Source organism: Mastacembelus armatus, chromosome 5 (assembly GCF_900324485.2).
Source record: "Mastacembelus armatus chromosome 5, fMasArm1.2, whole genome shotgun sequence".
Classification (NCBI taxonomy): Eukaryota; Metazoa; Chordata; class Actinopteri; order Synbranchiformes; family Mastacembelidae; genus Mastacembelus; species Mastacembelus armatus.
In genome coordinates, this window is record NC_046637.1 from 1,157,630 (window position 1) to 1,181,570 (window position 23,941).

Here is a 23,941-nt window from a genome sequence, read left to right on the forward strand (position 1 = left end):
TGAATCTGATCTCTCACTTTTCCTGTAGCGCCACCAACAGGTCACAGTGTTCAAACACCCTCCAAAATGTGTCCACCTGATGATTTGGTCCATTTTTTCCCCCAGATATTCCTTCTCCCCTGAGGAAGAACCACAGTGACTTTGGTTTTTCCTGTAGCGGCACCATGAGGCTGACGCCCTGATTTGTAGCTTTCAGTGATATTTCTCAACAACATCTGGATTCTGGTCCAGAACTGAACAGAAACTGAACTTTTTTTTTTATAATTCTCACACATTTCGTCCAGCATCAAACAGGCAACGCAGTTTGTTATTAAATAAACGTTAATTACGGTACATTACCGTCCTGTCAGTGACCGATCCCGTCCGATCTCAGGGTTCATACTTGGATGGGAGACCACGTTGGAAGACCAGGTGCCACTAGACAAGCAAGCACAGTCTTAGTGTCGGTCCCAAGCCCAAGGTGTGAAACTTGTGCCAAATTAACTATGTGGATCAGTTGATCAGCTGTGGTGATGCCTAATGGAAAGAAAAATCAGTATTTAAGTGTAATAAACAGAAAATTTAAAAATGAAGGGAAATTCAATCAGCTTTAGAACAACACAATTACAAGGTCAAGTGAGACGGAAAATAGAAATCAAACAGTGCTTAGTGATTATTGTGTTAGCATGCTAACAGGCTAAACATTATACAGCATTGACACTGATGATATTAGCATTAGCTCAAAGCTGCTAGCATGGCTGTAGGAGCCTCCATGCCAACTAAAGAGCCTTTCCTTCCTGAAACTCTCTGGACGCACAGTGTGAGCTGTGGGACCTTATTCACACAGGTGTGTGTCTTTCTAAACTGACCAATCAGATGAGTTTGTCACAGGTGGACTCCGCCAGGTTCTAGATACATAATTAATAATTGATCATTAAAGCAGTTGAGCGTGAACTGGAGCCACAGTGAAGGATGTGAATGTGTATTAATTTAAAACCCACACAGCAGAGTGTGCAGAAAGTGAATGGGCCTGAACTGTGTTTGTTAAAATCCTGTTTCCTCTCTAAACCATCTTTTTCTCCTAATGAGCTGCGGACACACGGCACAGGACAACACGAGGTCGTAAATGTGCATAAAAATAGCTTTATTTCCAATAAGAAATCACAACTTCATGCAGAAACCAATGCTTCATTGGCCTCTCCACTCCACTGGTGATTCACACGTGATGTTTGTGACATTAAGCAGCAGAACACGTCTCTCTCTCTCTCTCTCTCTCTCTCTCTCTCTCTCTCTCTCCCACAGACCTGGAGCCATTACCCACAGAACAGGGTTTCCACTTTAAACCTGAACCCAATCACAGTCCCTGTCGAGGCTGATACACAAACGTGTATCGTGTTTTATTGACTAACCCTTTTTTTTTTGAGATTTGGGAGGTGAAGTCCTCGACCGGTTACAGGGTTGTTTCTGTAACAGCAGATTTATCATGTTCCAGTTCGGCTGCAAAGAATAAAACTCCAATAAAAAAACCAGCAAGTAATCGCCCCCAGGTCCGTTACCGACAACATGGCTCATCGACACAACAACGAGACAAACACCAACCACGTAAGCAATCCTTCTACAAACAAACAATAAACATAAATACAAAAGCAAAAAGTCTAAAAGATAATAGAAACTCTTACAAAATAAAAAGTTTCAAAACTATTTGCCTCTGAAAATCTCAAACTAGTGTATATAAAACTTTTGAAATCACATATACAACAGCTTAAAAAGGGGAAATCCCCCCAACCTGAAAGAAGCAATAAAATAATCTGACAGTTAAATTAATACAAAAAAAGAGAATAAGATGATCTAGAGGAGAAAGACCACTGGAGAACAATGAGAGGAGGTGAGTTAGTATGAGCTGATCGCATCAAACCTCATTCATATTTACAGTAAATCACATGAACGTCACTGCTCAGGGAAAACAAACAGAAAACAGCAAAATAATTTGGCATTTAAATATTTGGTAGATATTTCTGTTGCCTGGATATGGCTGAGTACCAAGTTCATCTTTTTTTTTTTTTTTAGTTTTTCTGTCATTACTTATTTTTACCTACTGACTATTTACAGAGCAGCCTGTGCTGCTGACTCCAGCTTCGAAATGTGAGCGTCAGACCCGTGGAGAACGGCTTCAGCTCAGAGACCTCATACTGAAAACACAAAACTAACAACGAACTGTCGGTGTAGCTTATCGAGAAAAAGCATCAGGCCCATGGTTCAAAAAAATTAAATAAAAACAACAGAAAATACTGACAACTACCAGTTTCTCCGATCGCAGGGCCGAACATTTCTGTTCAAGTCTTCAACATTTAGTCCATTAGATGAACGTGTGCTCCTCAGCTTCATGACTTAAAGGAGCAGTCCAACACTCATTTGCTTTGTGTTGGACTGTCAGGGCCTGACGTCACACTCATGTCTGTTCATTTAGGGTTAGCTTAGCACTGAGATGGCGAACCATGTGTCCTGACAGGTGTAAAGTGCAGTAACTGAACAGACCGGATGAGTCTGGTTTTGTAAAGGGTAAATTAATAAACTGCTGCATGTACATCACACCTGAGTGCTGTCATTTGAAGTTGGTCATCAAAACCAAGCACGAGCCAAAATTCACAGTATTTCAATATAACAGTAATTCACCGTCATATTATTGTCAATGCTGAATATTTAGACACTCACTTGACCAGAATCTCTTAATCATGCCACCTCTTCTTGTAGGTGGAGCCTGTCCCCTTTGGACAGAACCATGCTAGCTGTTTCCCCCTGTTTCCAGTCTTTATGCTAAGCTAAGCTAACCTGCAGCTTAAGAAATGAGTGGCGTCAGTCTGAACAGTAGCCCTCAGCGTGAAAGCAAATGCTTCCCAATCTATTCCTTTATGTCAGTGTGCAAGAGGGTGGGCAGCTGCAGTCGACATGGTGTTGAATCTGTGCTCCCTTCACACACGACCGAGCAGTGTGTGTGTGTGTGTGTGTGTGTGTGTGTGTGTGTGTGCGTGAGAGGAATGAAGGTGTGTCACCCTGTAGGAGCTTGTTGTCGACCTCAATGTAAGAACAGAAAACAAACCCTGGAGGCACAGTGGGAATTATTAGAGTGGTAAAATATCATCCTGCAGGTTTTTGAAGTCCTCTCCAAACTGGCAGAAAACAGTGTGTGTGTGCATTTGGCTCTGTGACCTGGGTCATACAGTATTTGCAAATTCTTTGTCGGGATTAGTTTAGCTTACTTATCTGGCACTATGCACCAGACAGACGGGACTTTCCCCACAGGAGAAGAAAACATGGCAGAAGGTTTGAAGAAAAATTCCTAGAAGGTCATCTGACGAACTCTGTTGCACCATAACTGTCGGCAGCAATTATTCACTGTTCCCAGAGCATCGGCATTTACACATTTATGCAATCGGACTCGTGGAAGTTACGTAATGTCCAAGAGTTGGGTTTTTACTGGAGTAGAGTCTAAAATGTGCTACTTCAATAACCCTGGTGTTTGTCTGGACTTTACATAATCAGGGTTAGATGATTTTTCTACTAATTTCTTCTCTTTACGTCTCTTCGATTTTCTGCTGGTCAACTGTACATTTAACCAGTTTTTATTTTTCTTCTCTTGTGTATAACTTAAGTTTTTTTTCCATGTTTTGTTCCACAGTACGTTAAATAGTCTCCCCTGATTACTTCTGGTTCTGATTCTGATAAGGTTTAGTGTGTGTGCAGGCCTGTTACGTGTGTGTGTGTGTGTGTGTGTGATGTTGTGTAACAGTCCTTTTGGCACAGTCCGTCTTGTTCTTCAGGTGGGGTTGAAGTTTATATGTGACGTGACTTGTTTTGTTCTATAAGCTCTGCGGGTGTTTCTCTTCTTTGCTGCCGACAAACGACTGAATCACGTCTCTGTTTGTGCAAATACTCCCTGACCCTTGTTCTCTAACTGAAGCAAAGTACCGATAAAAATGAACAAATATCAGACTTATCACTTGTAATGGATGACAGCGTACAAGCAGACTGTAATAGCGATGTACCCTTGTTTGAATCAAAATCAGTTTCAGCATTAACTTTTTTTCTTTCTTTAATAGAAAAAGAAGTTTCTTAAATCTCTCTGCATTACAAGGAGCTCTTAAAAAAGTTAATTTAAAAGTCGTGTGCTACAGTAATGTGACAAGCTTCAGTCCAAAGAAACTGGGAGGAAGACGAGGGGGGAAATAAATAACTGGACTCTTAATCTGTAGCATACTGAGACAACAAACATTGCACAGCGTTAGTGTTTGTAACTGGAAACTGGTGGAAAAGAAGGCAGGAGGAGAGAAACATTTTGGGTTCTCCGAGTCCTCAGTTTGTAAGTTCTGTTGTTTTTTCTTCTCTTGACATGGGAACAAAATAAAACATATAAAAAAAAAAAGATGGTGGTGTACCACTGCTGAAAGAGTCCACCCCTGTCACTCCTTTTGTTTGACAGAAGAAAAGTTGAAGGACAAAACGGACCAACGAAGCCTCTGATTGGTTAAGAAAGCACCAGTAACATTAGTGGATCAAGCAGGAAGAGTCAGTCGACCAATCGTGTTGTTGGGGTTTCTCTCCTGATTAGCTGTTGAGCGCCAGTCCGCTGCACGGTCAGAAGAAAAGTGAGGAGGAGGTATGAAGATGACGACGACGAGGCACTGTGAGGCAGGTGCTGGACCTGCTCAGGTTTTTAAGGGTTAAGGGGGTGAGGTGTGTCTGTGTGTGAGGTCTAGGAGGGGGCTGTGGGGGTCAGGGTCTATGCGAAGATCTCTGTGGTGGGGGCCTTCTTGTAGATGGGCTTCTTCCCCAGGTCGTAGCTGCCCTCGTCCTTCTTCTTCAGGCAGTAGATGAGCAGGGAGATGAGGAGGACGGCGAGCAACAGGCCGACGGCGCCGCTCGCAATCACGGCTGGAAGACACGGACAAAGATGGAAAGTGTCAGACTTAAAACGTGAGAGGACAACTTTATCACTGTTATTCTGGAGCTTTTGGGACTTTATGGAGGGAATATTGTCCTGTTATCTCTACGGTGTGGGTGGTCCTCTTAAAGACAACTCTGCATTTGACTCGTCACTTTGTCTGACAGTTGAAGGTTTTTAATTGGATTCAACATTGGACTTTCACATTAGTTAAGCTGTCGATCCTCTAACATCCCTGCGTTAATATTAAAGCTTTGTGCAGCTCTAACTCTCGCTGGGCAGGAATCCTACGGCTACGTGGCTTAATGTCTTTATCTCGTCCTGCAGACATTTAGTTCAGTTGCCTTCATGATAAAAATCCTTGACCTTCAAACTTCTCATCGTACAGAGATTAGTGTCTGGCTGAGGAATAATCTTTGTTTTCCTCTCAAACACAAGAGCAGCAGCGTCAACAAAACACCTGCCTCTCCCTGGTCACTCAGGGAAGCGTACTGACCTGCGAGGACCTCAGGCCTCTCAAAGATGCTGTTGTCGCTGGTGTGGGACATGAGGACGTTGGATGGGTGCTCCTCGACGGTCTCTGCGTTGTTCCTCAGCATGGGGATTTCATTATTGTTCCGGACGACGTCCTCCTCGTTGATGGTTGGGCGCACTGGGCTCTCCAACTCTGGGATCTTGTTGTTGTTCATGTCAGGCTGAAGACAGAGAGAGAGAAGTTAAACTGAGGTCAATTGGAACCCAAGAGACAGATTTAAACACTTATAATCTAAAATCATCAAGTCTAGGAAGTTCTCACCAGATCTGATGGTCTGGACTCCATTCCAGGTGACACGGTTATTTCTGTGAAAACAACATTTGGCATTTAATCTTATGTCAGGAAGAAAACCTGCAAAACTACAGGGTAAAATCTGAGTTTAGTTTAAATTGGTCTTATAAACATGTCCAAGTCTACGTGAAGACCAACCTTCATCACCAGACCCAGAGAGGTCATCGCTGTACTCATCCGTGTAGTAATCGTCCTCGTCCTCGTCCTCGTCGTCTATGAAGCCGAAGTCGGAGCTGTTCAGGGAGTCTCCCGATGACTCCAGGTCCAGGTCATCACTCCCCATGGCAGCCACCTGAGTGGTCTTCATGGGCATCCATGTCTCCGTCTCCCTCACCTGCGGGGACATCGGAGAGGGGCCGGGGTCAGAGGATACAGAGGATGTCTGGATGCTAACAATACAAGAGCAGTCACTATCGCAGTTCACTGTGTTTGCATATCTGTTGACCAGCAGTTGAGCTGTGGCTGATGGGAATGTTTCAGCTTTGCCAAAGAACAGAGAAACCTAAACACAGAGGATTCCCAGAGTCATTAGGACTGAGTCTCTACTCCTGGAACGTCTGAACCACGTTTCTAGACGATGCCTGTTTAACTGAAGTTAAATATATTTCAGTGGACGGACAGAACGACATCGTCGACTCTGCAGCCTCACTGCGAGCATGGCTCGAGAACAGAGGGATAAAAACCCGACATTTCCAGGCACAGCCATCACAGAGAAACCACCATTCACCACTGAATAATGGTACGTTCCTGCATGTCCGCCTGCTCCAGCAGCCATTATCATCTGGAGGTCCTTTTCTGTAAACCTCAGATTTGCGGTCGGTGGAAGAGAAAAGTCTCTTTCTCAGGATGAAGTGATCCATAGGCAGAAAAACAGTTATTACCCGTTCCAATTGCACGGTGGCGACACGGCCCGAGACGACCGGAAATCCTGCCAAAACTAAACCTGCAAATTACACAGACCAACACTCCCAACTCTGGACAGGATTTCTGGAGCTACAAGAAAATTATCTGGGTTCATTCACATTCGTTTCTGTAGCTCCAGCCACAATTTCAAATTACGTCTGAACACTCCACTAATTTCAAGGCCAGACAGAATAACAAATGTGTCCGTGTGTCTGTCGCCGTCCTGACGCCAAACAAACAGAAAAACAGAGGCTGCGACAGTTTGTCTCCACCTGATACTTCAAATGGAAACGATAGAGAGAATAGGCCAGTTCCTGTTTTGTGTAGTTATTCAGTTTATAAAGAGCAGTGAAAAGAAAAAGTTACTCTGAGGATTAAAACACCAATTTTGCAAGAGAAGGGACTTAATATTATTTGTCTACTGAAATTAGTTGTTGCAGCTTCACAACTAAATGCTGATTAAAATATAAAGACTAACACAGTCCAGGACAAAGAAGATTCAATTTATTCATTTTAATCAACGTAAAAACACAAATCACTGGGTTTATGTTGGAGTTGGTATTTAAAGATGTCACCCTGGCTCTTCCAACATTAATAGATCAACAGCATCTCTCTAATCACTACGAAGACACACGCACCGCCTTTAATCACATTAGCACACTTAATTTCATTGAGCATTTGCTCAGCAAGCAGCGTGAACGGGATTAAAGCACAGAAAGCTTCAGTACACACATCACACCCCTCAGCCTAATTATCATTACAGGACACACACACAGTTAATCAGCATTAGGGCCAAACTAAACAGGGCGATGTCGAGATAAAACAAGGTGAGAAAAGCTCAACGGCAGCAGTTTCACATCTTAAAGCATCCAAAACTTTTTTTAAAAAACTTCACCAGATTTGCTGTTTTTAAACTCTTCAATATTTTCAAGGCTGAAGAGCAGAGAGAATAAAACAATGAGCTAAGACATAAAATCATCTAATGTTCTCAGCAGTTTCTGGTCTCAGCTTTTTAAATGTGAAGATTTGATGTTTTTTCATGTTAAATATTCTTCAACATTTGAAGACATCAGCTGTTTCAGTGCTACCTGAACGCAACACGAGTATAAAAGTATTTTCATGCATTCTTATTTAGTGACCTTGCAGGAAGCAGACAGTTCAGTCCTGTTGGGTCCTTGCACAGAGAAAAGCGCTGAGCTGTGAGGAAAGATTTTGCTTTATTTTTTAATGAAACCTTCCATTTACCGAGAACAGAAACTGACCACAATCACGCTGGAAAGATGCCTGGGCATCCCACAACATCCCATTTACTGCCGCTCACACAGACTGAGCTGACGTCATGGGCTCTCCTCATAACGACTTCCATCTGAGTCCTGAGAGGGGTCTTCACTTCAGGGGTTAACTGGTGGCTAAGCCTGCCCGGGGCCTCCCAGCATCATGTGTGTGTGTGTGTGGGGGGGGGTGTGTTTACAAGTACTCTTCATGCTAACGGTGTGTTTGGAGGCAAATCTCTGTCTCAGAGCCAGTATATGAGTAGCAGGATGTGGGGGGGGGGGGTACTTCCTATTTCAGATGTTTGATTTTATTTCTCAGTTTCAAAGCTGGATCTATTTTACCCAGTTATTTAGTTCAAGCTCACTTTTGTTTTTTTAGGTGTTTACTTCTAACAATCTGTTCCTTGTTGCTGTTGTTTGCTGACTGACTAGTTTTCATGGCTTTGCAATCACAGCATGTGGAGCTGGTTGGTGGGAGCTGTGCTCAGTGCAGCTTGTTATAATAAAGACAATGAATTTGTCATCGTGTGTGTTTATTTACTCCTAGACAAACATGTGGGTATGTTTTTAACCACATCAGGGCTCCGGTTTTCACATTATTTGGGTTGTCCCCTGATAACAGCAGCAGCAGCAGCATGTTATGGACCTCGATTATTTCCTGGTTTGAACCCTTCCAGCTGTGATCCAGTGTGTGTGTGTTTACGTGCCGTCGTGAGCGTCTGTAAAACGGTGACTGTTGTTTACCTTCTCCATTCAGAAGAAAACGCTGCTGCAGCGTGCTGGGACAGGCCCGCTGACTCACCCAGGAATCACAGTCGTTCGGCCCATGAAGCGGATTCATCTGAGTCAGGCCTGTTGAATCAGCTCCACCAGCGTGAGTCACTCGAACAGCTCCAATCTTCCCGTAACACTATTATTTTACATCATCCCCTCAGGCATGATTTACTCTGTGTACTGCGAGTCCAAAGGCCCAGAAAACCCATTTTACCGACTTTCTACTACGAGCAATGAGCGTAAAGTTAGTTTGTGACAGTCGTCAGTCAAATCTGATAAAGCCTCGTAGTCCTGACTGTTAAAATCTGCATAAAGACTTTTTTAAAGCTGTTAGCTCACCTGGTGTGTGCTGACTAAAGACTCCTTGGGTTCAGTAATTGTAAGTGCACCACCAAACCACTGCTTGTGTATCTGACAAAGACTTTAGTGTCAGAACAGGTTCAGACCCAGAAAAGCCCATATGTTCATGTGTCAGTGTCCTGGAGGGCCAATAAGACCTTCCCTCCTAGATGCTGCTGACTGTAAACCTCCCTGTCCTGACATGTGGATGTGCCTTTGTGTCCTGGAGAGATCTGCCAAAAAAAAAAAAAAACCCATACAGTGCTGTCTGAAGTGGTCTACAACAACAGCCCTACAGCTCGACTGCAGCCTGTCCCAACAGGCCAGGTGTACTCAGTAAAACAGAGGAGGGGGAGATGGAATGATCTGACGTGATATTCCATCTTTACTATATTCTCTCAGGGAGCAGAGCCAGAACAGGGTTCAGGCCAAGTTTCAGTCTGTCCAGACAAAAAGAAGCTCACTCGCCCCCAAATACAAGAATGTGTTTTGGAACAACACACCAGCAGCAGGGCAGGGAATGGAAACGGAAGTCTCGGTTCCACAGTTCGCATTAAAAAAAAAACAAAAAAAAAAAAAACTCTGCAGATGTTGAACTGTTTCTGTACTAAAAGAAAAATGTGCGAGCTTCATAGCCAAGTATGACTGAAACAGCGCAGAGGCAAAAGGGAAAGGAGAGACGGGTTTGTGAACATTGGTTATGTAACCAAACAAACATGACATGAAAATCAGTGCTCACATGGCCGAACGAGAGTCGGACTGATTTGTTAAACCCAGTTTCACCCAGTCATGACTTCCTGCTGGTCAGGAATTGAACTGCTGAAAAGACAGAAGGTGCCCTAAGTGTCAAAACATTTAAGAAACAGAAACATGTAATTATTTTTTTTTATTAACTGTATAAAGTGAAAAACAAAATCAGGATTGTCAGAGTCCAACTCTAGAAGCTCTAAGCTCATTAAGTGAACGTGCACAAACACTTTTATTATCACTGCCACATGTAATCTCAGCAAAAACGCCCTCACATTATTAAGCCTCAAGCGTTCACAACAACTGCAGCCTTAATGGGCTCTGCCACACAAACTGTGGGCTCAGTGTGGTTCGGAGCAAAGCCACAGACGGACAAACTTCCAGGAAAACGGATCACTCAAGAACAGCAGCAACATTCAGTAAAGGCAGGAAAATACAGACAACACAGACCTGTGTTTCAGGAGAAACTATCTCAGCCTACGTGATGCGTCCTTAGAATAAAGTCTTACTTCAGAGTAAAACTATTGACTTCAGGCTGCTCACCCACATTGGCCGTAAGCCATTTTAAAAGACCCAAACACACGACTGTTGTTTCCTCCCATCAGTGGTTCACAGCCAAACTAATGATGTAATGGAGATATGTGTGAAACCAAACTCCCGTAGTTGTGACGCACAGCGTGCAACAACTTTCTACTTCCACAACATGAAGGACTCAGAGTTTAAACAGTGAGCATCACTTCAGATATTTATCTGGTCTACCACAGAGATCAGAGCCATCCAACAGCAGAACCTCTCACTTCGCATCAAATACAAAACCCGCACACAATGTGAGACCCAGACACCATCGGGTGTGACGGAACAAGGAGGAAACCTTCAGCAGTTCTTATACTACGTTCAGAAAACACTAAAATATTTCCCTTTGCACCCGTCCTCCCGTGAAAAACATCTCTCCAGTCTCTCATTAATCATCTCCATATTTCACCCATGTAGTCAGCATGAAATTTAACAGTACGTCCAACAGGAAATGCATCTCAGCACATTTCTTTCTCGGTCCATCGATAGAACACAACACAGGATGTTCAGTCACATTAGAAAAGCTGGAACCAAAGAAGTGGCTTCTGCCGTTACAGAACTCAGTTAAGTGACTAATTGTTCCAGCTATATATGAATCAATTCTGCTCATTGTGGTACATTTACTCGTAAAACAACAGTCTTCACAAGGAAGAGTCAAATGTTGAAAAGTGACATGAAACGTCTTTACATCTCAGCCTCCTGGCCTGTCCTGGTTTATCCGGCCTATCCCGGCATGGAGGTCCTAAACTTTCCAGTTCCCCAGTCGTCTGCATTCAGTGAAAGGCAGTCTGTCAAGACACCCGCCACCCAGCCTTTGGGTCTGTCCCTTCCATTGACACCAAACAATGCCAGTGGACGCCTCAAGAGCATATCAATGACCAAGGTAACCGGGGGTAAGCCTCCAGCAGCCTCCCTTCAATAAACTGTGGAAACAATCCCTCCATCTGCCGACACTGGCAGAGGCATCTGCTCCATTCACACAGCGGCGTGGAGGAGGTACAAAGTATGAAAAGGCAGAAAGAGACACCAGCATGCAGGAATGTGCTTCTTTAGTCTTTGTGATGTCCAACGTCTCTTGACCTTTCCGAGAAAAGACTATTATTGCTGTTCTCTAACCTTTATTCACTCTTTCTTCTGACATTCAGGTAGCTCTTGGGCCTGAGACTACCTCCTAGACCCTAAACACACCAAATGAAAAGGTCTGGCTTTGAACAGTCGTGGTGCTCTGAAGTCAAAGTGCTTCTCTACATATTTCACAGCCTCGCCATTTCCCATCTTGTTGTTCCACTCCCCCCCCCTACCCCTCCTGCTGCCGGGTGATACTTGAGCCAGCAGGACCTGCACCATGTATTATGTCACCTGATCTGCTTGTACCATGCACTTCTGACCCCTGACATATCTCTGCCAAAAGACATACACTTGAGAACCCCAACCTTGCTTTCCAACCAGGCGCTTCAGGTGTGATCCATTACCATTAGAAAGCTAAAATATTTAAAACTAGTGCTCGTTACAGTAACAGAGATGGTTCAGTGTTTCCAAGTTAAACCCAAAATGTCAATGATGAAACGGCTTCTCTGACGTTTCCTCCCCACAGACATGATCTCCACTAACACAAATATGACTCAGTAAAATGAGTTTAACTGATAATGACCTGTACTGCTCGCTGTCTATTAGACTCTGTTCCCTTTCTGACCATTTGAGATAAGACAGTGGCAGTACAGATGAACCAGATGTGGCCAGCTGTGCAGCAGATTCAGGCTCCACTGATAAGGCTAATTGAGGTTTAACGGGCACCATTCGAGGGAAGGCCCACAGTCTTTTTAGAACAGCCTTTATTGGACACTTCCTCCTGCAGATGAATCCATCCTGCTGTGTCAATTGGACGATTTCCCCGTTATTACCAAATCCACGACTGATGGACAAATGGGCCGAATGCCCGCAGCGAGTCCAACTCTTCCAGGAGTCGTGCCTCTCTAATGTATCTTCAAACCCTTTGATGCCTTTCCCTCAGGCGGGCATATCACTGCTTTGGATCAAAGACATTACAGCCCAGTGGATTTAATGTGAACCACTGAGGAGTCACTATCAGCTAAAGGATCAGCTTCAGGCCGAGAAAGGCAGGAAAACAGGAAATATCCATCTCAGGAAAAGTTTTAAAAAAAAAGCCCCAAAAGCTGCATGAATATGGATTTTCCCCCATAAACAACTGATGTATTGATGCTTACAGGGACATGTGAGGCCATTAGTCTGCCATTCATTTCCAAGAAGGGGAGTTTAAGTCGACTCTTTATCCAGTATAACTGCAGATCGGACCGACTCCTACTTCACAACACCAGTAAACAGCTCAATTTAAAAAACACAAAACAAAACAGGCCTTTCTTAGTTTTATTATTTAGAAAAATGATCTAAAGACACCAAACACACCATAAATGAGTCGAGCAAGTGGAGTGAAAATTATGTTTAATCCCAATTTGATTAACAGATGCTGTCCCACTGGTGTTAATGGTTAATCTTCATCCAGCAGGCGTTAACGCAAGAGCTGGTCTGGCTCACATCATGAGTCACATTATGACTAAGCAGAGACCAAACATTAATACAAAGAACCTGCTTGTTACTGATCAAACCACCGTGAACACCGTCTCCACATCACTCACGGGAAAATGAGTTAACATTCAAATATATGTTAGTTATCCAGTGCCGACATCTTCTAACCTTTTACAATCTTCATGGGGTGTTGACACTTTTTTGCTTTGTTTGCAGGGAGGGAGAAAAAAAAAGGGGGCAGGTAAAACAAGCAGCAGCTTTTAAAGGTCACCAACTAAAGGAAAAGTTTTTAGGACACATGAGTTATAGATGCTGCTCTCACTGCTTTAAGGTAACGATCAGGTCGGCTTGAGGCAGAAACACCTGAAACAGCTAACAGAAACTAATTCCACCTGCCGGAGCCTTTGACATGTGTGGTGGTCTGTTCGAAGCTGCTGCTGTTGAGTGTTGCAGACTGACAAATGCTTCTCCCCATGTGGGCCGACTACACAGCCAAGACCTTGGCTGCACAGTCAGCGACCGCATTCCTCTTTCCTCGACAATGGAGCCAAGGTGCTCCGTGCACAGAGAGAAACACCATGTTTGGGCCAAGCCACCAAAGTCTGCTGTTCAGGTTCTTCTGGTTCATGGTTGGAACCGAATGCTGCGATCTGGTCTGTGGTGCTGCTTCCCATAGCACACCGAGATGTACCAGTAATGCTCAAAATGAGCCTGGGATTTAGGGAAGGACCGACCTTAAACAGCATGGGTAGGTCCACAAAACACAATTCAGGTCCTATATTTGGGATATTTCCACCACTTTGGATCCTTTTCCTCACGAGTTTTTCCACACAGTCTTACAGGGTAGAGAAGCTGGAATAACAATAGGTAGCAGAGTGTCGTGGAGGGGGGTAGTGTAGCTGAGACACAGTTTACCTATCAAAGTACTCTGTAAATTAGCCCTTCCTGTCACCTAGCTGAGGTATAAGACGTTTTCCTGACTGCTACAGCCACCCATGGAGGAGCTCTCTGCAGCTACAGGACACACACACACACACACACACCCACCCACCCACCCACACACACACACACCCACACACACACACACACACAGCATGAGGTAGAGGCGGTTTGGCACTTTAGAGACAAAAATAATCTACACCCAGTAATAAGTATTTCATTTTTAACAACCAGTGGTTATCATCCTAAGTAGTAACACACATCTTTAAAACCAATAAGGAAGCACTGGTACAAAGGCTCAACACCAGCACAAGTTAATCACAGATGAATTATGTGGATTGGAAACACACAAGGTGGCCTCTGTTGTTGACAATAGGGTTAGTGACTGTGGTGCCCACATGGGTCGGCTGGGAGAGCTGCTGGTGGTCTAAATGTAGGGAGACGCTCATGTACACACACACACACACACACACACACACACACACACACACACACACACACACACACACACACACACACACACACACACACACACACACACACACACACACACACACACACACACACTTTATACAGAGACACACCACATCAAAGTGAAGCTGTCTCACATTCATCAGGGAGGATTTCTGAAGAAGGGGAAGTCCTCATACCACCCAAAACCACCACGATCTCTGGTGGCCTCTGTACAGTATCGGAGCGTGTGCGCTACACCACAAGTGTAGTTTCATTTAGCAGGAAACACATTTCCAGAGAACAACAGAGGAGCCTTGACTGGGAAAGCTGCAAAAATCCCCACTAGAAAACAGGTCTGATGATAAACAAATAGAGCTGTACAAGAGAAAAGTGAAACTGGAGCTGCAAATAATGACCATTTCATTGTGGATTAACCTGCTGCCTGTTTTCTCAGTTAATCATTTTGGCTGTGAAGCGTCAGAAAACAGTGAAAATGTCCAGTCCATGATTTAGTCCAACCCACAGCCCACGTTTACTCTCGTATAAGGAAGGAAGGTATTAACGTTTGACACTTATTTGACAAACTATTCATCAGTTATAAAAAGGGTTGTGGATTAATTTCCTGCCCATCAACGAATAGACTCACTGACTAATTGTTCCAGCTGTAGTCCACAGTCCAAGAGGTTCGGTCCAATAATGATCTAACCACACAGTACACAGACGTGACAGCACAGATAAATTCAGGTTCTGGGTTTAAGCAGATACTTTTTGCTCAGGAGACTCAGGTGGAGCTACTTTTGTCAGTGTTACTGAGAAGTTTGATTTTGCTCCACAGCCCTGGGCCCATGGTGGAGCTCATTGCCTCTGTTTTTGTGCTCAGCTACAGCTGTTCGGCTCAGGGAATAAAAACAGAGCACATCAGTGCTGATAGATGCTAACAGTCTGGCTTCAGGCCTGGAACCATCTGTCAGACTATGACAGGGGGTCCTGGGACTGCAGGACTGACATCAAACAGCCTCGGTGATACATTTCCCAATGGAAACACAGCAAGGATCATATTCCACAGCCCGCTGTATTTTACTAGCCCACCACAAAGCCACAGCAGCATTTCTTTTCAAGACCGGGGGAGGTGGAGGTGAGGAGAACTGGTGTGTTGGCCTGCACATGTTTTAGGCCTTCCATCGAAAAAGGGAACGTGCTGTTAAAATATGTTTTCAGGTAACGACAAACTGCTGCGGCTCCAGCTTTAATAAAGTCTCATTAGTTACGCAGCTTGTTCACAGCTTCCTCAGGTTCTGATAATTGATTGGTCATTTTTAAGGAAACACACTAAACATTTCAAGGTTCTACCTTTTCAAATCTGAAGTTTTGCTGCTTTCCTTAAACATACGATGACATGAGAAACACGGGGCGAATATTTTGATGATCAGTTATTGGTTCGTCACACAAAACCAGCAGTTTGAAAACACAAGGGCATTATTGTGGGAAAAGCTTGAAATACTTGTGCTCTGATGTAAAAGGTCCAGGTTTTGCTTAACTAGGAATTCTCTCCAGCAAAAACAGCCCAAAAAAACTTTTGGGTGAAAGTGATATTGCAGGACTCTGAGGGGTTTTATGGTTGCCTTCTGCCCTAAATGTATTCATATAGTTCCCGTAACAAGTGCCAGAATATGTAGTGGTTGAAAAGGGGTGTAGGGAGGGAATCGGATTCTCGACTGCTCTCCACCAGAAGCAGGAAGGACAAAACCCTCCTCTCTCTGTGCCAACATTCCTCAGCCCAAAGGGATTTTATAGACCAGCGGACAGCAATGCAGGAACCATTATTACATCCTAGTCATACTATTTATCATGCTCCCTCTTTCCCTCCCTGCTTCGCCACATTCTTTTCACCACGCAGGCTTTCAGTGCACCCCATCATGCAAGAGAGACAAAAAAACGTCCTTAAAAAAAAAAAAACAGGCTCTTTCTCGTGCAAATGACTGAGGTCTAAATGCAAAACCAGTCACATTCCAACAAGATATAACAAATGGACAGCGCCCCAAAGCTGCAAAGGCAGCAAGCTGGGGTTTGGTGGTGCAACATGGATTAACTCCTGACCAAAGAGGATTTCTTTACCCTGATTAACCAGCACAGTTGTTACCACAAGCACATTTGGTAAATTAAGGTGCTCCGAGGCTGCCGAGCGAAACGAAACCTTTAGCTGTTATTTTTTTCTTTTCACTATTTTAATTGTAGTGAATTTTCATTCCCTCCCATTAGGTGAATATTAGGACCCGGTTAAGATGAACTGTGTCTCTAATCTTCTACTTGATTTTAAACCATCTGTGACAAGATGATGCACACGGTGCTTTTACATGTACACCAACTCTTTGACCAAGTGTAAAAACTTTTTAAATAACATATACTTCTTACTTTTCAGTGTTAATATTAAAATCAGGTGGAAACTAAGCCACATATTTTGTCCTAAAGCTCAGTATTTGTGGTGTAACACAAAAACAAACAAATACTTTTCTACCTTTGACCTTCACTCAGTGCTTTGTCATCAAGGTCTCAGTGACTTGGTTTCTGGTTTGTGGCCACACATGGGCAGAACCTGCTGAGGTCAGGGGAAAAAAACGCTGAACAGGACTTGTTTGGCCTGGTCTATCTTAGACAAACTGATAAAACTACACAAGAAGATTGGCCTGTACAGTACATCTGAAACCAGAATGGTCACCACACAGACAAACAAACATAAGACCAGGAGAAACTTTGCAAAATGAAACAATAAATTCCCAGAATTAGAAAATTATAAGACCCTTGGTGTTACGGTGACGATAAAGCCAACTCAATCTGGTGATAAAAGCATTCCAATCATGCCTCCAGAAAAAGGCTTCTTCCCATTCAGAGCAGGGTCTATTGTGAGCTGGAAGAACGCCGCTATCGAACCAATAGGAAAGAAAGGACAAGAGGTGGAGGGATGGATTGTCAAAGCTCAGACAAAAAGGGTCCATCAATGGAAAGTGTGGCAAATAAAAAGAAAGAGAGGTCACTGGGGCTTACCTAGGAATGACCACTGATCACAGAAACAGCAAAGGATAGTGGGAACAGGTGGGGAGACAGGCTGAGTAAAGAATAAAGAAATAAAACTCAAAATCTGGAGCAGCAAATGCAAGAAAAGGAGCATATTTTGGTGGGAAAGCTGTAGGTGTATCCACTCTTGGACAAGCCAGAGGAAAAGAGTTTCCCCTAGGCCCCAGGGCCCTATTGAGATCCCTCCAAGTGTGCAAAATCCCCAAGAGGGCCGGTCAAGGTCACCATGGGTCACATTCCAGAGGCAAAATCAAAAAAGAGGAGGAGAGGGGAGCAGGAGAGACAAGAAGATGAGTGAGCCAGCAGAAGCTCCATGGTTCTGAGGAATGTCACAGACCGACAGCGTTTCGGTCGTACTTGTGACTGCAACATGTCGGTGGAAAAAACACCCTAAAAGAGCAAATGTTCACCCCTTCAGTTCAGGGTTAGCGTCCCGAGTGTTTCTGACTCCATCATGGGAAATTTCAGGCTGTCATGCTACGTCACAGCGACGTACATGACATGTACATCTTTGGAATCTGGCCTCCTGTTAGAACCAGTTAAACCTCACGCTAAGGTATAAGAGGCCTCACGTGTGCCCAAACCTGGAGTAACTGGTTTGGTTCAGTCAGTTATTTACTGCTATGTGTCCTTTCACACCATTTGTACTGACAAACTGGGGGGGGGCAGGGCACGTGTATGTGTGTGTATGTGTGTGTGTGTGTGTGTGTGTGTGGCTTTCTGACAGCCTTTATTAGCCCTACAGGATACGCTATTGGAAATAAGGATTACAAAAGCCACAGAATATGAGGTTGGACATGTGATAGCCTCCACGCTGCAGCTGGAGCTCTGTGCATGATAACATCACAGACATATGGTCAGCACCCAAACAGTTCATCCACCAGGTCCAAAACAACCCATCATGACAGAGAAGCAGCACGAATAACGACTAGTTTTTATTAGCGAATTGATCATGTTGTCATAAGCCACAGAAGGCATCATCAAATGTCTTGTTTTTGCTAAACAGTCCAAAGCCCAGAAGAAATTCAGTTCACAACACAAAGAAAACCAACAAATATTAACAAATACTGGCAAACAGTAATCAGAATGGAGCAGCTTAGTTGACCTGTGAGAACACACCAGGTCCAGTTCTTTCCTTTAGGTGTGTGAACAAGATGCTAATGAAGAAACAAAGCTTGGGTGGCAGCAGAATAATGGTGCCAATATCACACAGTCTAATTATAGGTGTCACAACGCTACACAACACAGCAGAGCTGACATAATATGGAAAAAATCCCACACAAACACAAAAATCTAAATTGCCAAAATGAGGATAGGTCACACCCTCAACATAATTGCAGCTCATAATTCTCAAAAGTCAGAAAGCTGCACATGGAAAACCTCCAGCTGCTTGTGAAATAACACTGGCAAATGTCAACCACCTCCAGTTCAGTGAGTTTTCTGCAGTCAGACCTTTGCACAGCCAAGCAAGACACTTATGTTTAACTTGTCCCAGAATGTGTTAATCCAACATTTTAACTTCATCCATATCACTGGGGCACATTCTCCATTTTATTCAGCCTGCAGTTATAGAGCTACCTCAACTCTTCCATCCATCCATCCATCCATCCATCATCTGTACCCCCTTAGTCCTAACCAAGGTCCCAGGGACCTGCTGGAGCCTATCCCAGCTCTCTCTGGGTGAAAGGCAGGGGTCCACCCTGGACAGGTCCCCAGTCCATCACAGGGCCACATAGAGACAAACAACCTCACACACTCACACTCACTCCTATGGGCAATTTAGAGTCACCAATCAACCTGACATACATGTTTTTGGACTGTGGGAGGAAACCAGAGTACCTGGAGAAAACCCACACAAGCACAGGGAGAACATGCAGACTCCACACAGAAAGGCCCCTGATGGGTTTCAGACCAGGAACCTTCTTGATGTGAGGCAACAGTGCTAACCACTAAACCACTGTTCCCCCCCCCTTTCCAAGCAAAAAAAACCCAGATAGTCTTTAATTCCTGTTTCTACAGTGTCAGATTTTCAGCTTCACATCGTTAGCAACTAAACAATAAATGGTCCAAGTGGACGAACAATCAGACGCTGATAATTGATAATAATGATGAGGTTTTAGTGACGTCATCACCGAGTGTAAGGGTCTGTCTGGGATTAGTTAAATATCCTGTGTGTTAAAAACAACAACAACAATAAGAAGAAGAAGAAGTAAATAAACATATCTACAGTCTAATCACCACCTGCCTCTGAACATGTGGGTTTAAGTCAGTTTAAGTAACTTTCAGGACAACTGATGACAAAGGGGGTCCCAGAGTCTGGCCCCAGCTCCCCACACCACGGCTCCAGACTCGGCCCGCTCGGTCCCGTGTGTCCTTCTTCCCTCGACCGATATCTGGACCTCAGAGATGTCAAAGGAGCTCACAAGCCCCGAGGCTTTTACTGGTTCACCTGAGATTTAACTAAAAATGTTCAAACGAGCCTGAAACCGGACCGACGTCCATGCGCACAAAACTTCGGTGCAAAGTAAAAACATGTGGAGTAGAACCGAGAACTTACCGACTCTGAAAACACGGAGGCAGATAAAATCAGCACGAAGCACAGGGCCAGCATGGTTGTCCTTCCCGGTGATGGTAAAACAGATGAACGGAGAGTCGCCCGTTGGCGTCGCAGGGATTTAACGTTAAAACTTAACCGGTGCCGTAAACGTTCGGGTCTTGTAGGTACCGAGTCTCCGTCCCGGTATAGTCCAACAAACGTACACGTTGTTTTCACCTGTCCGCGTCTCTTCGGTCTCTTCTCTCCGGTGACTCGTTCGCTTCTCCGGTCCTCGGTCCGTCTCATGTGCAGAAATACACGCTCCGTCAGAGCCGTCCAATCAGCGCCGGGCGGTGACGTCACGCCGCTTTCCTTCTCCGTGATTACGGTAAAGCGGCTCAACAAGTGGCCACGCCCCCAGCGTCAAGTTACCCAGGAAACAGCGGTGGTCAAAATAAAAGTCTAAACTCCTGCCATTCTGCACGTAATAAAATGTTATTTGTAGAGCTCATTAAATTAATTAATATCTCACTGTCTGCATGTGTAGAAATTAATTTGTTAATAAATTCAATTTTATTCAAAAAGTCTGTGTTTCTGATAGTTTATATTATTTTTATAAACTTTAACTATATGTGCTGATTTTATATGGACTATCTATCTTTGGTTTTAGTATCCTAAATAAAATATGTCAAACAGAAGGCACAGAACACAATAAGACAATCTAATATGAAATTGAATAGACTATATGAGTTGTTATTGTGAAACTCAAATCAAAATAAAGTTTTTTTCATGTGCCTATGTTTCTCTTTACTGATTAAACAGCAACAAGAAATAATTCATAACACGCCATTTGCCAACACGGACACTTTGTATTTAAGTTGCATTTTGAAGCATTTTTACAATGGGTTGTGCGCACTTTTACTTTGGTAGAAAGTTTGAGCAATTATTTCTGCTCAAAAGAGAACTTCCGGTGGGGTTTTTACAGCTTCATAGAAAATGACGACAACTTTCCGTAGAAATTCCTGCCTCCCTCCTCTCCCTTTCTTTCCTTTCGCTTTCCCCTCCTCTGTCTCCCTGTGGGCTTCACATTAGGTACAGTTTTTCTGCTTTTATTTTCCTGTTTGTTTTTGTTTTTTCACTTTCCTGTCGGCATCTGGATAAAATCAACCCCCCCCCGTGAACGTGTTTCTCTATCTTTCTGAGGACCAATTTGAAATTTATACCATGGACCTGACATTTGAGCAAATCTTCACTTTCTGACTGTACTAGAATAAGTACTCAGACATTTTACTGCAGTAACAGTGGAAATACCACATTAAAATCATCTGATCCAAGTAAAAGTCCTGCATTTAAAGTATTACTGCACTAAAAGTCCTAAAGTGCCATCATCCAAATGTACTTGAAGTATCCAAAGTAAAAGTACTCATTGTGCAGAATGGCCCATTTCACATGAATGGATCTGATATTATTGGATTCTAATTATTGATGATTATTGTGTTGATCACTTTAATGTTGGAGCTGATGTACTTCTGATTTGAAGTACTTTATATACTGCTGGGTAGCTGACGTTAACTACCTTATATACTTCTAATTTGAAGTACTTTATATACTGCTGGGTAGCTGACGTTAACTACCTTATATACTTCTAATTTGAAGTACTTTATATACCGCTGGGTAGTTGACGTTAAGTACCTTATATACTTCTGATTTGAAGTACTTTATATACCGCAGGGTAGCTAATGTTAATTATCTTATATACTTGTATGTACGTGTATGTACTTTTTAGTTCGATGAGCAAATAAACCTGACACCCTTGTGACGCTAAGGGATTGCTGTGGGTTTATTGTTCAATAGAGGAAGTAGGAGTTTCCAGCATCATTTTGTTTTCCTTCACCTGGTCACACCTGCCTGACTCAGGTAGAGAGGAATAAATAGCTACTTCCCCTTATTACACAGGTCATTATTTCCCTTTGACACCAACATCTATGTTTTGATTGGGGCAGGTTTCAGTAGCAGGACATGCAGCGGCTCGGTGTATCTTACCATGGTGATCTAAGTATGAAATAGAAAGTATTCATATCAGTTACTACGTCTTTGTACTGTTTGTATCAAACTATCTGAGGCTGTGGGCCAGTAAAATACATGGGGTGTGTCGACATACTTTATATTTATACTTGACTACATTTTAAAGGGATATGTTGTAAATTATTAAAGATAAATTATGAAATGATGTAAAATATCTAATAACACAAATGTGTTATTGATTAGATACCACTTTGAAATGTTTCTGTCTACAAAAACCTTACCTCTGCTACCATTAGTATATTTTGCTTATATTACTTTCATACAGTAATATTTTTAATGGTATGTTCACTTGTTAAAACAAAGTATTTGGATTCAGAAACTTCTTCCATCTCTGGGCATTTGACTGTAGGTTCTCACAAGGCTCATGGCGAGTTCAGTGAAGTAATTGGCACATTTTTGAAGCAATGTTTAGATTCAGAGGTTAAATATATTCTTCATGGTTATGAGTCAGTGAGTCAGAGACACAGGAATGATGAAACCTTACTGTGTTATAAGGACAAATGCACAATCGGGCTGTTGTTCTGCTCTAACGTAACCCTGCTTATGTCAGCACTTCATGGAGCTACTTTCTAAACTCGTTTTCAGTCCGAACAGATAAACAGCTTCCTAAACAAGATAATGCAGATAAATTCCCCTTTCAGGTGAAGGAGGAGGGAAAAGCAGGAACCTGTGGGTGTTGATTCGTGTATATATTCCCAGCTGGGACAGATAAAATCTCTGCTCAGGTGATAACGAACAGTCAGGTGTGTCTTTGTCTTTTGTGTGTGTACACAATAGACAGGGGGTAGATAGCAGCAGCTGGTCATAAGAAACAAAGACAAACAAACCTGTGAAGGGAAACGGAAGGAAAAAGTTTTTAAAAAGGAAAAGTGACTTGTTTAACTTTAACAAGTTCAATAAATGGCCAAAACCACCCCCCTCCCCAGCAGACATAAATCAGTCAGACTGTTTTTTATCAGTTTGTTGTAAAATAAACACAACCTCACCCACCAACGGCCAACGAGGAAAAGAAAGACAAACAGCACAAAGGTCCACTCAAAGCCAAAAGAGAAAGCTGGTCCAGGAAAAGTCCTGCTGAAAGTGTGTAGGTGTGTGAGTGTGTGTTTGTGCCTTTATGTACATGCTAACACATCATATGACATTTAAAAAGGCCTCGTGTTGCCACGAAACAGGGAAGTGAAAGACAAATCCAGATTTATCTCCTCACGACACTGAGGAAGCCACAACGAGTCCAAAAGTCACAGACAAAAGGTGGTTTTCATATTCTGATTGAAACAGGAACTGACACTGCGTAGTGAGACGGGGATTTCACTTGTTGTGTATTAGAAAGGAAAGGGAGGCCAAACGAAGTTGAACCAGTGGAGAGCAGAAAGTAAAGAGCAGCATGTAGGAAGTGAGTCAGAGCTGGGATTCCTCAGACGTGAAGTAACACAAGATGTTTATGACTCTGTAAGAGATAAGGACAGTTTTAGCTCTCATCTGATCACAGAAGAATTTAGGAAAAGACGTGAGTCCGACCGAGCTGGTGGCCAGTCCTCAAATGAACTCAAGTCAAATATTAATCAGCTGACATTATTATAAAGTGTTGTCCAACTAAGGCTGTGCCCCTGGGCACACACATGTGAAGGGTCCCCACCTCCCTTTATAAGTCATTGTGCTCGTGTTTGTTTTCAAGATGCTTTTATATATTTTGTTTCTTTGAAGTTATTTTGCATCCAGTTTTACTCATCAGTGTTTTGTTGACTCTCCAACAAGGCATGTTGATCATCAGCTCTTTGGTTCAGGTTCAGGAAAGATGGAGGTTCTGGCTAAATGTGTGAAGTCAGTGTGAGGTGTATGAAACCAGAGCAGCAGGTTTCTATGGGCTAAACCAGGAGCTGAGAGAGTCCGAACAGATCCAGAAACTGATTCATAAAACTGGACTCACTGCAATTGCAGGCCAGACTCGGGTGAAGGCT

At 43.3% G+C, this 23,941-nt stretch overlaps 1 protein-coding gene across 1 annotated transcript; it reads right to left on the reverse strand.

Annotated features, from left to right (window-relative positions):
- Positions 1 to 1,102: 1,102 nt before the first annotated feature.
- On the reverse strand, positions 1,103 to 20,219 carry sdc4 (syndecan 4). The gene is made up of 5 exons (XM_026306857.1): positions 19,920 to 20,219; positions 5,883 to 6,078; positions 5,715 to 5,758; positions 5,415 to 5,613; positions 1,103 to 4,908 (listed from the first exon to the last, which is right to left on the reverse strand). Exons 1-5 carry the CDS (start codon positions 20,202 to 20,204, stop codon positions 4,757 to 4,759), a joined length of 876 nt encoding a protein of 291 aa, XP_026162642.1. The 5' UTR covers positions 20,205 to 20,219; the 3' UTR covers positions 1,103 to 4,756.
- Between the last annotated feature and the right edge of the window lie 3,722 nt (positions 20,220 to 23,941).